Here is an 18,980-nt window from a genome sequence, read left to right as displayed (position 1 = left end):
ACTCAACAGAAGGACAAGCAATCCGAATCACGGCTCTGCATCACGTACAACTTTAAGAAGTGCGAGAAATGAACGTGTGACAACTAATGAAAGAAAACTGTTCCTGGATGAAGCGACACTTTCATTCTAATGAAGGGAGAGGGAGCTCAAAGAGGGCAGCTGACCCTGTTGTGGAGGGAGATGCCATTTTGGTGGTGGGTGAGGTGCACTAACATTGATTTTGGGGATATGTGAAACTGTTCCTCGTGAGGCAACTACAGCCTTGTTAAACAGGTTAAACAGTCTCTCCTCAGTAACACAAAATCGGGAATAAGTAGCAGATGGCCTCTGGTGGTTAGGGAAGAGATCAGATATTCATGCTTGCAGCACTGCTGCTTTAAATAGATGATCAAAGTATAACAGCACATGTTTAAATAACAGTTATAAACGGGCATTGAAGGAAAAGCAAAGCAACTCTCCACTTTTCCAGATTCTCATTTTTAAGGCAAACAGTGAACTTTTCGTCATCACTGTTTTCATCCTTTCTATTTGAGTTCTCAGTAATGTCCAGGGCCCCGTCTACTATGTTTATACCTCTGTGTCTAGATTTAAATAATACCCATGGGCTCCTTGCCATGAAAAGTGGATATATACCTCATTTAGATATCTGTGTATCTATGTCTATATGCATTTTTTTCCCCAGAGCACTGTTCACCTCTGCCACAGACATGAAAGCCTGCTATCCTGCCTATGACGCTCTCTCCCTGGCAGGATACCTATGTCTTTTAATCCCTCTTCTCTAATTTGAACAATAATTACAGTCTGACTTCTAGGTAGTCTAAATATTAAACTTTTGTATCTGTGCACTAGGTAGAACAGACTGCATTTCTGATTTTTATTTTCCTCCTGTGCCTCATGTACAAGTGATAGTTATTTATTTATTTATTTTTACTAGAGCACTGATCAGATCTGGCTCATGGTGGTATGGAGGATTGAACCTGGGACTTTGAAGCCTCAGGAATGAGAGTCTCTTTGCATAACCATTATGCTGTCTACTTCTGCCCCACAAGTGCTATTAATAGAGAACTTTGTTGGAATTGTTATGTACACTCCTGTTTCTTAAATGAACTGCTTCATTGTTTTCTATTTTCTTCTGTTCATCCAGTTTCCCTATTTATAATACCTATACCTTTATTTTTTTGCATGACAAGTTTTAAAATATTTACATTTTGCTTGGTAAGCATTGCAAGTTATATTATCTTGGCAATTTGTACGTTGATTCCAAGCAAAAAAAAAATATATCCATATTAATGTGATTTTTAAAAATACCTTGGAAAATCTTTTGAATATATTACTTTGTAGAACTGAAATGACTGATTCTGGACTCAACTTCTGCTCTGTGCTGTGTGTTGTTACTCTATAAATACAGTCATTCTTGTCAGACAACATGTCCTGATTTTTGTTTGAAAGACAGCATTACCCTAAGCACAAGACACCCTGCAAATGCTCAGACAGAGGTCTCTGAAGCTCTTCCAGGGTTTGGTTTGGGGCTGGATCAGATCCAGTGGAGTTGTTGTAATAGGCTGTTGGTGAAGAAGGTTTAGGGTGGTTGACTTTGGCCTGAATTGACATTTTAGATCGAGTAAACTTTCATGGAGTTGGAAAGTCTTAGAACTTCTGACTCTAGATCCCCACCCTATCTTTTCTCACTCTTTTCTATGATTCTGAGTCGACCTTGGGAGTTCCTATTACTCTGAATTTTTTTGACTCTACTTTCTCATAGAAAGGACAAAGGGTTGAGAATAATTGAGTTAGATTTCTTTTGTTGTTGTTGTTACTTTTGTTATTGCTGTTGTTGTTGGGTAGGACAGAGAGAAATCAAGAGAGGAGGGAAAGACAGAGAGGGGGAGAGAAAGATAAGACACCTGCAGACCTGCTTCACCGCTTGTGAAGTGACCCCCTACAGGTGGGGAGCCCAGGTGTGGAGCTCAGGTATGGAGCCAGGGAATAGAACTGGGATCCTTATGGCAGTTCTTGTGCTTTGTGCCATGTGTGCTTAACCACTCTGCTACCTCCTGGCCCCATATATATTTTTTAATTTCTTTATTGGAGAATTAATGTTTTACATTTGACAGTAAATACAATAGTTTGTACATGCATAACATTTCCCAATTTTCCATATAAGAATACAATCCCCACTAGGTCCTCTGTCAGCCTTTTTGGACCTGTATTCTCCCCTACCAACCTATCCCAGAGTCTTTTACTTTAGTGCAGTACTCTAATTCCAGTTCAAGTTCTACTTGTATTTTATCTTCTGATCTTGTTTTTCAACTTCTGCCTGAGGATGACCCCATAGTCATCCTTCTGTTTCTGACTTATTTCACTTAACATGAATTTTCAAGGTCCAGCGAAGATTGGCTGAAAATGGTGAAGTCACCATTTTTTTTTTTATAGCTGAGTACTATTCCGTTGTGTATAGATACCACAACTAGCTTAGCCACTCATCTATTGTTGGACACCAGGGTTGCTTCCTGGTTTTGGCTGTTACAGATTGTACTGCTAAGAACATATGTGTACACAGATATTTTTGGATGGGTGTGTTGGCGTCCTTAGGAAATATCCCCAGGAGAGGAATTGCAGGATCATAGGGTAGGTCCATATCTGGCCTTCTGAGAGTTCCCCAGACTATTTTTCAAAGAGGTTGGGCCAATTTACATTCCCACCAGCAGTGCAGGTGGGTTCCTTTAACCACACAACCTCTCCAGCATTTGTTGCTGTTACCTTTTCTGATGTATGACATTCTCACAGGAGTGAAGTGGTATCTCACTGTTGTCTTTATTTGCATTTCTCTGACAATCAGAGACTTGGAGCATTTTTCATATGTTTCTCTGCCTTTTGTATCTCTTTTACTATTGATGTATTTTTGAAATTCTTTCAGTAAGTGCTTGATGTATTTAGATGGTCCCTCACTGGGTGCATAGATGTTAATAATTGTTAAGTCTTCTTGGCTGATTGGTCCTCTAATAATTATGTAATGTCCTTGCCTATCTTTTATTACTTTATTTAATTTAAAATCTATCGTGTCTGAGATGAGAATGGCTGTTCCTGCCCTTTTTTGTGGTCCGTTAGCCTGTATGATAGTTTTCCATCCTTTCACTTTAAGTCTGTGTTTATCTTGTTGTGACAGATGGGATTCTTGCAAGCAGCATAGGGTTGGGTTATGTTTTCTGATCCATCCCCCCACTCTGTGCCTTTTGATGGGTGAGTTTAAGCCATTGACATTTATTGATATTATGGATTTAATGTATTGTAGTGCCATTGTTCAAAATAAATTTTTGTTTGCTCTGATATATTGCAAGTATTATAGTGATGTTCTTGTTTATAAGAGGTCTTTTAGAACCTCTTTCAGGGCCAGTTTGGTGATGGTTTCTTCCTTTAACTGTTGTTTGTCTAAGAAGGTTTTGATCCCTCCATCTAGTTTGAATGAAAGCCTTATCTTGAGGCAATTAGAGAACTGAAAGCTGAAATAGCTGTAATGAAGAAAGAAGCTGAGGGAAGGGAAAGCAGACTAACAGAAGCAGAAAACAGAATTAGTCAGACAGAGGATGAGTTAGAGAAAACTAAGAAAGAGGTGAAAGAGCTCAAAAAGAGATTGAGAGACACTGAAAACAACAACAGAGACATATGGGATGATCTCAAAAGAAGTAACATTCGTATAATTGGCCTGCCAGAAGAAGAAAGAGAGGAAGGGGAAGGAAACATTCTAGAGGAAATAATAGAAGAAAACTTCCCAGACCTAAATAACAGAAAGGACATCAAGATTCAAGAGGCCCAGAGAGTTCCAAACAGAGCAACCCAGACCTGAAGACACAAAGACACATCATAGTCACAATGAGAAGGAGTAAGGATAACGAAAGGATCCTAAAAGGCTGCAAGAGAGAAACAAAAAGTCACATACAGGGGAAAACCCAAAAGATTATCTGCAGACTTCTCCACTCAAACTCTAAAAGCCAGAAGAGAATGGCAAGATATCTATCGAGCCCTGAATGAAAAAGGGTTTCAACCAAGGATAATATATCCTGCTAGGCTTTGTATCTCTTTTGTGGTGAATATTCTGTCCATGTCCTCTCCCCATTTTTGGATGGGGTTATTTGTTTTCTTCTTGTTGAGTTTGGCAAGATCTTTATATATTTTGGTTATTAAACTCTTGTATGATGTATGCTATGTAAAGATCTTAACCCATTCTGTGAGGGGTCTCTTTGTGTAGTGGTTTCTTTTGCTGTGCAGAAGCTTTTTAATTTGATGTAGTCCCATAAGTTTATGCTTGCCTTAGTCTTTTTTGTAATTGGATTTGTTTCACTGAAGGTGTCTTTAAAGTTTATGCAGAAAAGAGTTCTGCCAATATTTTCCTCTTAAGTATCTGATAGTTTCTGGTCTAACATCCAAGTCCTTGATCCACTTGGAATTTACTTTTGTATTTGGTAAAATATAGTGGTTCAGTTTCATTCTTCTGCATTTCAACCCATTGTTTCCAACACCATTTGTTGAAGAGACTCTGCTTCCTCATTTAATAGTTTGGGCACCTTTGTCAAAGATTAGATGTCCATAGGTGTGGGGGGCTTACTTCTGGGCTCTCAATTCTATTCCACTGTCTATTTATGTTCCAGTACCAAGCAGTTTTGATGACAATGGCCCTATAATACAATTTGAGATCTGGGAGTGTGATGCCTCCAGTTCTGTTCTTTCTTCTCAAGATTGTTTTGGCAATTCTAGGTCTTTTCTGGATCCAGATAAACATTTGTAGCATTTGGTCTATTCTCGTAAAAAAATGTGGTTGGGATCTTGATGGGGATAGCATTAAATATGTATATGGCTCTGGGTAGTATATTCATCTTGATAATGTTAATTCTTCCAACCCATGAAGATGGGATATCTTTCCACTTGTGTCTTTTTCAATTTCCTGGAGTAGTGACTCATAATTTTCAGTATACAAGTTTTTCACTTATTTGGTTAGGCTTATTCCTATATATTCTATTGTTTTTGTTGCTATAGTTAAAGGAATTGATTTCTGGATTTCATCTTCTTAGTGTTTGCATGGAGGAATGTCACTGATTTTTGAATGTTAATTTTGTAGCCTGACACCTTACTATATATTGCCTGATGACTTCCAAAAGCTTCTTGCTGGATTCCTTAGGTTTTTCTATGTATACTATCATGTCATCTGCAAATAGGGAGAGTTTGACTTCTTCTCTTCCAATCTGTATCCCTTTAATTCCTTGCTCCTGCCTGATTGCTATGGCAAGAACTTCCAACATTATGTTGAATAGTAATAGTGATAGTGGGCATCCCTGTCTAGTATCTGATCTGAGGGGAAATGCTTCCAGTTTTTCACCATTGAGTATGATATTGGCTGTAGGTTTGCTATATATAGACTCCACTATCTTGAGGAATTTTCCATCTATTCCCATTTTTTGTAGTGTTTTGTTCATAAAGGGATGCTGTGTTTTGTCAAAGGCTTTCTCTGCATCTATTGATAGGACCATGTGGTTTTTGGTCTTGCTTTTTTTGATGTGGTGGATCACTTTGATTGATTAACGTATATTAAACCAACCTTGCATACCTGGGATAAACCCCACTTGGTCATGATGAACAATCTTTTTAATATACTGCTGTATCTTGTTGGCTAGAATTTTGTTCAATATTTTAGCATCTATGTTCATCCGAGATATTGGTCTGTAGTTTTTCTATTTTTGGTTGTATCCCTGTCTGCTTTTGGTATCAGAGTGATGTTGGATTCATAGAAGCTGGCAGGGAGTATTCCAGTGTCTTCAATCTTCTGGAACACTTTTAAAAGTAGAGGTATTAGTTCTTCTTTGAAGGTTTTGTATAATTCATTTGTAAAACCATCTGGTCCAGGACTTCTATTCTTGGGAAGGTTTTTGATAACTGTTTCAATTTCATTAGCTGTGATGGGCCTGTTCAGGTTATCCAGTTCCTCTCTACTTAATTTTGGAAGTCCGTAGGTATCTAGGAAATCATCCATTTCTTTCAGGTTCTCTAGCTTGGTGGTATAGAGTTGTTCATAGAAGTCTCACATGATATACTGAATTTCTGTGGTGTCTGTTGTGATATCTTCTTTCATTTACAATGTGATTTATTTGGGTTTTCTCCCTTTTTTGTTTTGTATGTCTAAAGGTTTCTTGATTTTCTTCACTCTTTTGAAGAACCACCATTTACTTTTGTTGAACTTTTGTATAGTTTTCTTATTTTCAATATTATTTATTTCTGCCCTAACTTTAGTTATTTCTGTCATTCTGGTTGCTTTAGGGTTCCTTTGTTCTTCTTCTTCTAGGTCTTTAATATGTGCAATCAAGTTATTTATTTATCCTTTTTTTGTTACCTAATGTGTGCTTGTATGGCTATGAACTTCCCTTTCAGTACTGCCTTAACTGTGTCCCTAATATTTTGATAGCTTGTGTCTTCATTTTCATTGAACTCTTGAAACATTTTGATTTCTTATTTGATTTCCTTTTTGACCCAGTAGTTGTTAAGTAGTGTATTGTTGAGCTCCCACATTTTGGGACTATTACTAATCTTTTGTTGATTATTGTGTTAGTTTAATTCCACTGTGGTCTGAGAAGATGCTTGAGATGATTTCAGTGCTCTTGAATTTGCTGATCTTTTCTGTCTTTGTGGCATAACATATGGTCTATCCTTGAGAATGACCCATGTGGACTTGAGTAAAATGTGTATTCCAGTTTCTTGGGATGAATGACTCTGAAAATGTCCAATAGTTCTAGTTTATCTATCTCTTCATTTAGCTCCCTTATATGGATTTTCTGCCTGGATGATCTGTCAAGTTGAGAGAGTGGGTGTTGAAATCCCCAACTATGACTGTGTTGCTGTTAATATATTGCTGTAGCTCTTTCAGTAGATGTTTGATGTATTTAGATGGCTTCTCATTGAGAGAATAGATGTTAATAATTGTTAAGCCCTCTTGGCTGACTGATCCACTGAGCATTAAGTAGTGTCCATTCCTATCTTTTTTAATTTTATTGATTTTAAAGTCTATCATGTCAGGTATGAGAATAGCTGTTCCTGCCCTTTTTTGTGGGCCATTGGCTTGTATGATAGTTTTCCATCCTTTCACTTTGATTCTGTGTTTGTCTTGTGTTTGGTTGGTTTCCTGTAGACATCATATTGTTGGATTGTGTTTTCTGATTCATCTTCCTACTCTGTGTCTTTTAATAGGTGAATTCAGGCCATTGACATTTATTGATATCAAAGTCTGAAGATATTTTAATGCCTTTCTTGTAGATTTTTAGAGTGTTCTGATATATGGCCTATTTATGGTGGTCTGACTGTTTATAGGAGACCTTTCAGAACTTCTTTCATGGCAGGCTTGGTGATAGTTGATTCTTTCAACTGTTCCTTGTCTGAGAAGGTTTTGATGCCTCCATCTAGTCTGAATGACAGTCTAGCAGGATACAGTAGTCTTGGTTGAAAGCCTTTCTCATTGAGTACTTGAGAGATAGCTTGCCATTCTCTTCTGGTCTGTATTGTTTGTGTGGAGAAGTCTGCTGCTAATCTTATGGGTTTTCCTCTGTAGGTGACCCTTTGTTTTTCTCTTGCAGCGGCCTTCAGGATCCTTTCTTTATCCTTATTCCTTTCCATTCTAAATAGGATGTGTTTTGGTGTGTTTGATTCTGGGTTCTTTTTGGGACCCTCTGGGCTTCTTGAACCTTTATGTCTTTGATGTTGTCTAGACTAGAGAAGTTCTCAGCTATTATGTCCTGCAGGATACTTTCTTCCCTTCCCTCTCTTTCTTCCTCTGGTAAGCCAGTAATGTGTATATTATTTCTTTGGAAGTCTTCCCATAGGTCTCTGTTTTTGTTTCATTATCTCTTAATCTTTTTTTGAGATCTCTTACTTCTTCTTTAGTTGTCTTTAATTTGTCCTCGATCTTGCTAATTCTGTCCTCAGCTTCATTTATTCTATTCTCTCTCCCCTCTACTGTTTTCTGGAGTTCATCTATTTTGTTACCCTGTTCTGATACTGTTTTAGGTTGTTCAGCTAGTTGTGTTCTTAGCTCACCTTATCTTTCAGCTCTCTAATAAACTTGAGATAATTAGTGTTTTCTTCCAGAGTCTCATTGGTTTTTTCTGCATTTCTGATGACAATTCTTCAAACTCTTTACTCACTCCTGTGATTATTTCCTTAACTAGTGTTTGGATGTTGACCTCATTATTTTGTGCTTCACCCTTTGGGGGGCTTTTAGCTGGACTCCTGTCCTTGTTCATTTCTCTAATATTTCTTCTTGTTGGTTTAACCATTTTATATAGTATGTTATGAGGTCCCTCTCTCAGGACTTTTCAAATTACTGATCACTCTTGCCTGGATTGACTTGTGTCTAAGTAAGGTAATTAAAGGGTTCACAGTTGTGGAAATTGACAGTTTTTTCAGTATTATTTTAATCCCTGAGTTGGAGCTCAGTGACTTAAAAGCCTCTTTTGTTTTCTTCTCTGTAGGTTATGGGAGTCTGAGGGCTTTTAAACTATAAGTAGACTTCTTAGCTTAATCACTGACTCCTGACGAAGAGATAAAGCAGGCTGGGGCAAAAATAATCCAGTGGTTATGCAAAGAGACTTTCACAGTCCCATCACTAGGCCACTGAGGTATAGATCTTCTCCTGAGTTTCCTGGTTAGTTCTCTGTCCTCTGGTGTCAGCACAGGGCCTCCCCCCACTGCTCCAGATTCAGAGGGTAGTAGCAATAGAGACTCACAGTTTTATTTCGTGAGTCTTAGGGGAGTCCTCTCCTCCCTTCAGCCATCTTTTTGTTGGTTAAACAGAATGGAGGTGGTGTCTCAACTGATAAACTGCTGGACTGTTACCAGCCACTTAATCTCTGCCTAGGCTCCTCTCTCTCCATGATCCACAGGTGTTTGCACTCACAGGTGATTTGGTGGGTTCCTGAAGTCGTTCTGATTCTGTCTTGTTGTGGTCCCGGGTGGTCTCCTTTGGTTTTCTTAGTTTACCTGGGAGAGGAGAGGAGAGAAACACAGCTGCTGCTGCTCCATAGCCCACCCCCATATTTCTTAATATAGATGTTCTTTCTTCCATAATGTCATATACTTTCTTTGCTGAGTAGCAAATTAAGATCAGAAGAAGAGAACACTACATTGTATTTTCATTATCTTTTCATATTGTAAATTCATTCCCATCATTTTATTGAATATATATTCACACATGCACATGATATAGACAAGCCATAAATCTCATCATTCCAGTGTATAGAGGAATAAGATTCGGAGCGATCCTAAAGGCATCTGCATGTTAAATTTCTCATCTGATTGTTTCTTGCCTAGTCTTAGAGAAACCCTGGGTTTGTTGAATATGGGCTTAGTGTTCATTCACTGGGTCCTGTATATTCCTATTTCTCTTTCTGAAGTTAGAATCAGTCAGTCTTTAGCCTGTATTTTCTCTTGTGCGGTGTACCATTTTCTCTCGGGATCTTCAGAGAAGTACAGGACAGACCATAGATCTTACCTTAGTGCCTAATTCTTCCTGTGGTGGGAGTATTGAGTTTAGGTGAGATATAGTGGCAATGTATGCCCCCACATATGCTTGTCATGTACAGGAACTCCAAAATAATGCACTTTTGTTGTGAAATTTGCTTTAAGGTCTTATGCTTATCTGTCAGCCAGCTTTGGAATATCTCCACTGTGAAATCTGTCACAAAACGTTTGGTTTACAAAATGGTTTATAATATTGTCTTTAACACATAGGCACAACCTCTCATCTCCCCTTGATTGGTATAGGCTGGTCCAACCCCTATGGAAAACAGTCTGGAGATTCATCAGAACTCTAGAAATGGATCTTTCTTTTGACCCAGCAATCACTCTCTCCTAAAAAATGCAAATAGTAGTATCTATGCAAAGAATAATATCAATATTTAGGCTCTTAGATTTGGTAAAGTAAAATGAATAGTTTCTTTCAGATCGTTGCTTGTTCCTTACCTTAGTTTCTGATGCAGAATTAGCTGGATCCCCACTATGATCTCTCTGTTAACTACAGATCATCTGGATTCTGAGTAGAGGATTTGTTCCAAATACATGTGATGAACTATCTGTAAACTAGAAATCCAGAGTGACATTGTTTTTCTTTTTCTTACATGCCACTATCAGCTGTGTTTCCAAACTTTGGCTAGAGAAATATTTACATGTTTTGGATTTTTTTTTTTTTTGACTAATGTCAGAGTTTGCATTCCTATAATTCTGGTGAAAAGAGGAATATAGTAACATTTTGGAGGTGAGCTGGACTGTAGAGAAAAAAAATACAAATTCAATGCAGTAGATTTTATGATGATCTTTCTTAGCTAGATTGGTAGAAAGTTCATTGTTAAAACCAGACTCACATTGATCCATTACTTTTTTATATCTGTGAATTTTGATGGAAAAGATTGCATTTTACACTTCTGTTTTCTTATTTTTTCTGGTGTGTAGTATGTTGAGGCGTATTAAGTTATTCTTATTGGTATCAATACACAAAAGGGTCCCAAACTACTAAGCCAGTTAAGTTCACCTTGTTCTGTGTGTAAAAATTCATCCAATTTTAAATATGAGGACTTGTTCTCTTATTCGATCACTCTTTCCTACATTTAAAAGTGTGAGATGCTTGTGACAGAATTTTTTTTTTTTCCAGACCTAATGTTTGTGGATCACGTTATAATGCTTACTGTTGCCCTGGATGGAAAACCTTACCTGGTGGAAATCAGTGTATTGTCCGTAAGTAAATAGACAACCTGTTACTCATCATGTTCTTCTGTTAGTTTGACTGCCTGGTGATTCTTAGTTTTTGGATCTTGTAACTGCAGACATTGACTATATGGTTTATAGCAGAGCACAGATCTAAAATTTGCCTGCTTTCTCTGAATCCAAATTGAGAAATATTTTTGCCTTGGTCAAACCACTGTTACACTTTAATTCAGTGACTTCTTTCAGGACATTTTTGGGATGTAGGGAATAGAACCACAGGGACACTTCGATCAGGGTTGCATGTGAATACATGTGCAGTACATGGCGGCATAGACTGTGTGATCTCTTCTCTGGCATCTTGAGAAGGATGAATATTATGGCATTTCTAGCTTTGTTGAATACCCCCACACTTACCCAAATCTTGAATTTGGTTGGCTACAGCTAAAGGCTGACCTAACTTTCAGACAAAAGGGAAAGGAAGTAGAGAAAAACGTCAGATGAAGTGGGGAGAAGACTAGGGGAGAACTCAGATGACAACAGGGATCCTTGTGTTGACTCTTCTACTGAGGCAATCCTTCAGATTTTCCACAGAATCGGAGTGATGAATCACTTGCCAAAGTGCTATTTCATGGAGACACTCAGTCAGATCCACTATGGCATCAGTCCTTCACGAACCATTGCAATCCTGACACATACTGATTGATTTGCAGCTTTCAGAAAGCTGCACAAATATAACTGAGGTTGGGGGGAAGATTCTGAGCTGAAAGGACTAGTCCACCTTCTCACTTGCCTGGAGTAATCTGTGGAGAAGAATATACAATTTCAACCAGTGTTTTCTTTTTCCTTCCTTCCTTCCTTCCTTCTTTCCTTCCTTCCTTCCTTTTTGCCTGCAGGTTTATTGGTGCCTGCACTACAAATCCACTGCTCCTGTGGCCCCCCCCCCATTTTTAAGTATTCTTTTCTTTTTGGATAGTAATTTTTTTGGAGATAAATTAAGGAAGGAGGGGGAGTTTGAGAGGGAGAGAGAGAGATAGACACCTATAGACTTCACCACTTGTGAAGTGACCCCCCTGGAGGTGGGTAATCATGGTTTTGAACCAGGATCCTTGCACTGGTTTACACTTCATACTTTGTGCACTTAGCCTGGTGTGCCACTGCCTGGCCCCCTTCAATCAGTGTTTTCTTAGATAAGTTCATTTATTTCCCAGTTCTTTGATTTTATTACTAAATGAGGGGTACATTGGTATTGGAAAGTTCTCAAGGAAATTGACAATAGAACTCTTGGTCTATAGAATCTCTGAGGAGTGCCATTCAGCTATTTAAATAAGTACTTATAGGATCCCTTGATGGCCCACTGCTATCTTCCCTCCCTCTCTTCCTTAATCCCTCCTTCTATGAGAGATTTATCCTGGGACTCTGTTCTTGCACAATTCTTCTGCTTTTGGCAGCCATTTTTCTTTTCTCTAGATATAGAGCAAGATATAAAGAAAGACAGAAAAGGATATAAAGACACAGAGAAAAGAGAACTGCAGGCAACTTATCCAGGAGCGCACATATGTTACCATCCATAAGGCCCTGTGTTTGAACTCTGAGCTATCATATGGGACACCTGCAGAGGGAAGCTTCACGAGTGGTGGAAAACTGGTGATTGCTGTCTCTCCTTTCTCTGCCTTTATTTATTTATTTATAATAGAAATTAAAAGAATGGGAGAGACAGCAAAAGGAGATGTACTGCAGCAGAACTCTACTGCTCATAAAGTTTCCCCCTCTGAGGGCATTTCCATATGGTGGCCTAGGACTTGAGCCTCATGTCCTAGAGCACAGTAACCTGAGCTCTACCAGGTGAGCCACCTGCTGGCTCCCAAGTGGCTTATTACTTAATAGTTTTCAGCCTATGCACCAAGCTTTGACATTTCACTGCACTTTCTTATCAAAGTGTGCTCTTAAAACAATTAAGTGCATTCCTTTTGTACGCAGTGCGCAAGGATGAATTCAAGATGTTACACATACACTTGACTGCTAGGCCACCCCCCACCCCAGCTCCCAACGTTTAATTTTTAGAATAAGAGAGAGAGAGTGCAAAGTAGTACTCCACCATCCAAGGAGCTCCACTTGTGGTGAATTACACTCAGAGCCTCATCCATGCAAGTAAGGCAGACGCTCAGCTATGGACACACCTCCCCGTAGGCTTTAAGAGCACTGTTTTTACCATAGATCTCACTTGCCTCTTTCAGAGTTATGCAGGAACTTGAAGAAGAAAGGATCATGCCTCTGGATGTTTAATCTGCCGATAAAAATAATCACTTGCTACTTAAACATACTCTCTTGGCCACTAGCAAAGCATATGACAGTGGTATGATTTTAGTCTCTGGGCAGCATTAAAATGCTAATGTTTTTCTGAAAGATGAATGGTTTCCTGCCTCTAGAATCAGTACTATTGCATTCATTCCCAAACTTCTCTCAGACCATCATTATAATTTACAGCAGGGCTAAATGGAGGATCAGAGTTGCTCCACAGAGCATACATTTTTCAGCTGCAGGATATGAATCTGAGTAGGACTTGATATCTTTATAAAAATTACTAAACATTAAGCATTTCATGATAAACTAGGTTCCCAAAAATATTGCTGCCATTTTGTGTCAATTTTAAGATGAAAATAAAAACAGAATAGCTGCAGACATATAAGAGTGTTTAGATGCAGGGCTTGTATATTTCTGCTTCCCTTTCATAGACTATCTTGGAGTTTTGCTAGATGACTGTGAAATAAGCAGAGACTGAGCACCACTGCCATGGGCATGGGAGTTACCCGGTTACACCTCCCGTTTATTTAGTCTAACAGATTTGTATTATAAATGAACAGCTTGACGGTTGAAGTCACAGAGGTCAGGATGGCTGAATTAATGTGGAGCCTGGGAGCCTGCATTTCCTTTTGTGGACCAGGTCCCTGTAAATCATCACTGTCCTGAGTCCATGTGCTAACAAGCCTCTGATTTTTATTCACAGCCATTTGCCGGCATTCCTGTGGGGATGGATTCTGCTCTAGGCCAAATATGTGCACTTGCCCATCTGGTCAGATATCTCCTTCCTGTGGCTCCAGATCCAGTGAGTATAACATGTCATTATGCATAATATCATTTAATGTGGTTACACCCTATTTTCTCCTAAATTTGCTCTTGGCTTTTCCCTCTCCTGCAATGTTTCTCTCTCTTTTTCACTAGGACATCTGCCTTCTCTGTTCTGCCCCAAATACTTGGAACATTTCTCCTCAATTTAGTCTCCCATTTCCCTTCTATACTCTTTTTATGGTAATTACCTATGGGACACAGTTGCTATGACTAATATAAAGAGCACGACCTCCTTCTGTGTAGCCATTACTTTATCCATCTTTCTGTCTCCAATGTAAATACCATTAGAGATGTTCAATGAAATGATTGGTTAATAGGCAATTTTAGCCTAGAAGACTGGGCATTCTTCCTTGTGGCACTAAAATATGAATCTGATTAAAGAATTTCTTGAAAAAAAAACAACCCTGCATTTGCAAAAAGGAAATATAAAAGGTCATTTTGGCAGTTTCTGGGGATGACTTACCATAAAACACAATGTCTGGGAGTCGGGCTATAGCGCAGCGGGTTAAGCGCAGGTGGCGCAAAGCACAAGGACCGGCATAAGGATCCCGGTTCGAACCCGGCTCCCCACCTGCAGGGGAGTCGCTTCACAGGCGGTGAAGCAGGTCTGCAGGTGTCTATCTTTCTCTCCTCCTCTCTGTCTTCCCCTCCTCTCTCCATTTCTCTCTGTCCTATCCAACAACGACAACAACAATAATAACTACAACAATAAAAAACAACAAGGGCAACAAAAGGGAATAAATAAATAAAATAAATATTTAAAAATAAAAACAAACAAACAAACAAAAACACAATGTCTTTTCCCTTTCAGAATTTTGCCACTTCATTTATTCTGTGATGCCAAATAATTAATCCCTCATTCGGCCTTCAGAGTTCTCTCTTTTGCTTTCTAATGTGTGGGTGCTCGGTGTGTATATTAAGGGAAAAATGGGAAGAAGGTGAGCCATTATTGCTCATTTTTGTAGTCTAACTTCTTTTTTTTATATTTATTTTATTTATTTATTCCCTTTTTTTTTTTTAAAGTTTTTATTTATTTATTAATGAGAAAGATAGGGGAGAGAGAGAGAAAGAACCAGACATCACTCTGGTACATGTGCTGCCAGGGATCGAACTCAGGACCTCATGCTTGAGAGTCTAGTGCCTTAGCCACTGTGCCACCTCCTGGACCACAATTTATTCCCTTTTGTTGCCCTTGTTGTTCTATTGTTGTAGTTATTATTGTTGTTGTTGTTGGATAGGACAGAGAGAAATGGAGAGAGGAGGGGAAGACAGAGAGGAGGAGAGAAAGAGAGACACCTGCAGACCTGCTTCACCGCCTGTGAAGCGACTCCCCTGCAGGTGGGGAGCTGGGGTTCGAACCGGGATCCTTATGCCGGTCCTTGTGCTTTGCGCCACCTGCGCTTAACCTGCTGCGCTACAGCCCGACTCCCGCCAACTTCTTGTCTATATAAATATCCACTTAACCTCATGACTATCACCAAGGCACAAACCTTAGCTTCCTTTCCCCACTTCCCATTTCCAGTGAGAAAGTGCACGTTCCTTATAGTGTGTTCTGTTTCTGACAAATCTTTAAAGACAAGGGCCATAGAATAAATGCATTCACTTATAGTTGTAGAAGAGACTTCACTGAGTTCAGGGTTCTTTATCTGCTGCAAGCCCTAACATTTAACCAAGGTTTCCCTAAGCCAGTCAACAGGACAGGGCAAGTAGTCTTTGGCTGTAGGGCCTTTTGATGTTCTTTCACATATCTTAGCATTTGTAGATGGAACTGAGTGACTCTTAGAGCTTTGTATGCTTTTTGTGGTCGGGGACATGCCTGGTGCTTCACAGACTAGAAGTGCTGCAGGGTTAAAGACCCTAGAAGCAACTTAATTTTATTCCTTGCTCATGCTTGATTGCTATGGCGAGAACTTCCATCACTATGTTGAATAGTAATGGTGATAGTGGGCATCCCTGTCTAGTACCTAATCTAAGGGGAAATGCTTCCCGTTTTTCACTACTGAATATGTATGATGTTGGTTTAGGTTGCTATATATGGATTCCACTATCTTGAGGAATTTTCCATCTATTCCCATCTTTTGTAGTGTTTTGATCATAAAGGGGTGTTGGATTTTGTCAAAGGCTTTCTCTGCATCTATGGATATAACTGTGTGGTCTTTGGTTTTGCATTTATTGATGTGGTGGATCATGTTGATTGATTTATGTATGTTAAACTGACCTTGCATCCCTGGGATAAATCCAACTTGGTCATGATGAACAATCTTTTTAATATACTGCTGTATCTGGTTGGCTAGGATTTTATTCAGTATTTTAGCATCTATGTTCATCCGAGATATTGGTCTGTAGTTTTTTTTTTTTTTATTTAAGAAAGGATAAATTAACAAAACCATAGGGTAGGAGGGGTACAACTCCACACAGTTCCCACCACCCAGTCTCCATATCCCATCCCCTCCCCTGATAGCTTTCCCATTCTCTATCCCTCTGGGAGCATGGACCCAGGGTCATTGTGGGTTGTAGAAGGTGGAAGGTATGGCTTCTGTAATTGCTTCCCCGCTGAACATGGGTGTTGGCTGGTCAGTCCATACTCCCAGTCTGCCTCTCTCTTTCCCTAGTAGGGTGGGTCTCTGGGGAAGCAGAGCTCCAGGACACATTGGTGGGGTCTTCAGTCCAGGGAAGCCTGGCCAGCATCCTGATGACATCTGGAACCTGGTGACTGAAAAGAGAGTTAACATACAAAGCCAAACAAATTATTGAGCAGTCATGGACCCAAAGGTTGGAATAGTGGAGAGGAAGTGTTAGGGGGATACTCACTGCAAACTCTACTGTACTTCTGCTTTCAGGTATATATTTTGCAGTAGTTTATGGATATGTGTGAACATATGCTCTCTACTTTTTTGGTTTTTTTTTCTCATTTCCCTGTCTGCTTTTGGTATCAAAGTGATGTTGGCTTCATAAAAGGTGAAAGGGAGTATTCCTGTGTCTTCAATCTTCTGGAAGATTTTTAAAAGTGGAGGTATTAACTCTTCCTTGAAAGTTTTATAGAATTCATTTGTAAAACCATCTCGTCCAGGACTTTTATTCCTGGGAAGGTTTTGATAACTGTTTCAATTTCGTTGGCTGTGATTGGCCTGTTTATACTATCTAGTTCCCCTTTATTTAATTTTGGAAGTTCATAGATATCTAGGAAATCATCCATTTCTTCCAGGTTCTCTAGCTTAGTGGCATACAGTTGTTCATAGAAGCCTCTCATGTTGAATTTCTGTGGTCTCTGTTGTGATACCTCCTCTTTCATTCACAATCTGAAAAAAAAAGGTAAAGAAAATATAAACTCATATCAGGAGGTTTTTACTATATTACATTTAAATGTAAACTTATTGGTCTTCCCAGGAAGAATTTATTCTTTTCCTCAAATTGAATAAGTAATGTAAAGTCACTGTTTAAATTGCTGTTAAATTTCTCTTCATCTCAAAGTAGCTAAATGGCTACACTGCTCATGTGGGAATGGAAATTAGCTCTTGGCATGGACCACTTTAATTGGAATCAGTTTGTGGCTTGAGTTTCTATGCTGCTTGACAGATGACATCATTTCCTGTGCTTTTCCCAATAGTCAATGTTTTTATAAGATATGATGGAACTAAGTTTACCTTCAAATTTTAAAGCAACTGTATACCTTTTCCTGACCTACTTAGAATATTTCCCAAGTTTTCCACCAAATCGTTTTTTTTTTTTATTTACTTTTAGTTCAAAAGCATTTTGGCTGAGATATTTTCATAGAATCACAGGAGCCTAAAATAACAATTTGTTTTAATCAGGCTTCCTGGGTTGCTTGAATTTTATACAATGCTCCAAGAATGGAGCTATTTCTGTTTTAATATGTGGGGAAAAAGATAAAATTTTTTTTTTTTTAAATAACAGTTGACTAAAGCCTGTATAAGTGCTTTGAACAATGGGTAGTTTCTCAGACACACTCTCTCTCTCGCTTTCTCTCTCTCTCTCTCTTTCTCATAGCTTTTGGTCTCATTTACAGGAAGAATGAGTCCAGTAAATAGCAATTGTCTCAGCAAAGTTTTACATACCACCTACAAATTGAAAAGTGCTGCTTTTGGAACTTCGGGATATAATTAATTTCATGCTGCTTCATAAGCTCAAGAAGTTCTTTGACAAATTAAGGCTAGAAAAAAATAATTAAAGATAGTTTAGGTTAATTGACATATACCTCAAAAGGCAAGTATAGTATACTCCAGAGTCAAAGGAAAGGGCTCATCAGTGGGGGATATCAGCTAAGATCAAAGGGCATAAGAGATATTTGTGATGGATCTGGGACATGGGTAGGATTTTGAGATTTGATGAAAACTGTGTATGTGCTGGGTGATGGAGGTTAAGAGACAGGGGGAAAAGTGACAGCTTAGAGACCCCATGAAGACATTAACATAACTAGAGTCTGGCATTTTGTACACACATGTACATGGTATGCGAGAGGAAATTTTTTGTTGAATAAATGAACTGATCATGGGTCTACAAAGGAGCCTTGGAAGAGTCGTGATGAAGAGGCTTGTGAAACTTGAGAAATGGAGGAAGCACTTAATGCAGCAGAGACAGAAGCCATTGTAAGTGTGGGGCAGGTGTTTCCCTCTCAACTTGACTTAACTCTTCCTTGTAGTAAATACTGAATTCTGGCCTCTACCTTTCCCTGCTGTCATGTGGAAGTTTGTGTAGCCTCTGAGGAAAATGGCCCTTTCTCCTGAAGTCAACAGTCATTTTTTTGATATTGTGCTGAGAAGCCTTACGAGGGTTGCTGAGAAAGGTCTGTCCTGGGAAGAGTTTGCTTTTTGCTCCTGGGAGATTTGTCCACTGCTCCAGTAAGACCGAGGGTAAGAACAGGAGTAAGCAGCTGATTTTGATACTTGAACAATAGGAATGGATACTCCTCTCATGTAAAATTGTTAAGACCCCCCCCCCCCAACTGAATATTTACTGCCACTGCTTGGAGGACAGGTGTAAGTCAAGCTTCCAATGACTCCATCCTGGTTCCCTTGTGTCATGTTAATGTTAATGATTAGTGTGGTCAAACTTTTAGTCTTCTCTTAGTAGGGTAGTTCTGCCTCTAGAGAAATAAAGGA

At 39.0% G+C, this 18,980-nt stretch overlaps 1 protein-coding gene across 2 annotated transcripts in view; it reads left to right on the top strand.

Annotated features, from left to right (window-relative positions):
• Positions 1-18,980, top strand: part of FBN1 (fibrillin 1) — a 278,955-nt gene that overhangs the window by 34,379 nt on the left and 225,596 nt on the right. For both annotated transcript variants that reach the window (XM_060174616.1, XM_016185653.2), the window contains exons 3-4: positions 10,682-10,764; positions 13,739-13,837. In XM_060174616.1, the coding sequence (XP_060030599.1) occupies positions 10,682-10,764; positions 13,739-13,837 (182 nt within the window). The remainder of the gene's footprint in view (positions 1-10,681; positions 10,765-13,738; positions 13,838-18,980) is intronic.

Source organism: Erinaceus europaeus, chromosome 16 (assembly GCF_950295315.1).
Source record: "Erinaceus europaeus chromosome 16, mEriEur2.1, whole genome shotgun sequence".
NCBI classification, from domain to species: Eukaryota; Metazoa; Chordata; class Mammalia; order Eulipotyphla; family Erinaceidae; genus Erinaceus; species Erinaceus europaeus.
The sequence above is the reverse complement of the archived record's forward strand: the minus strand, read 5'-3'. Positions and strand labels throughout refer to the sequence as shown.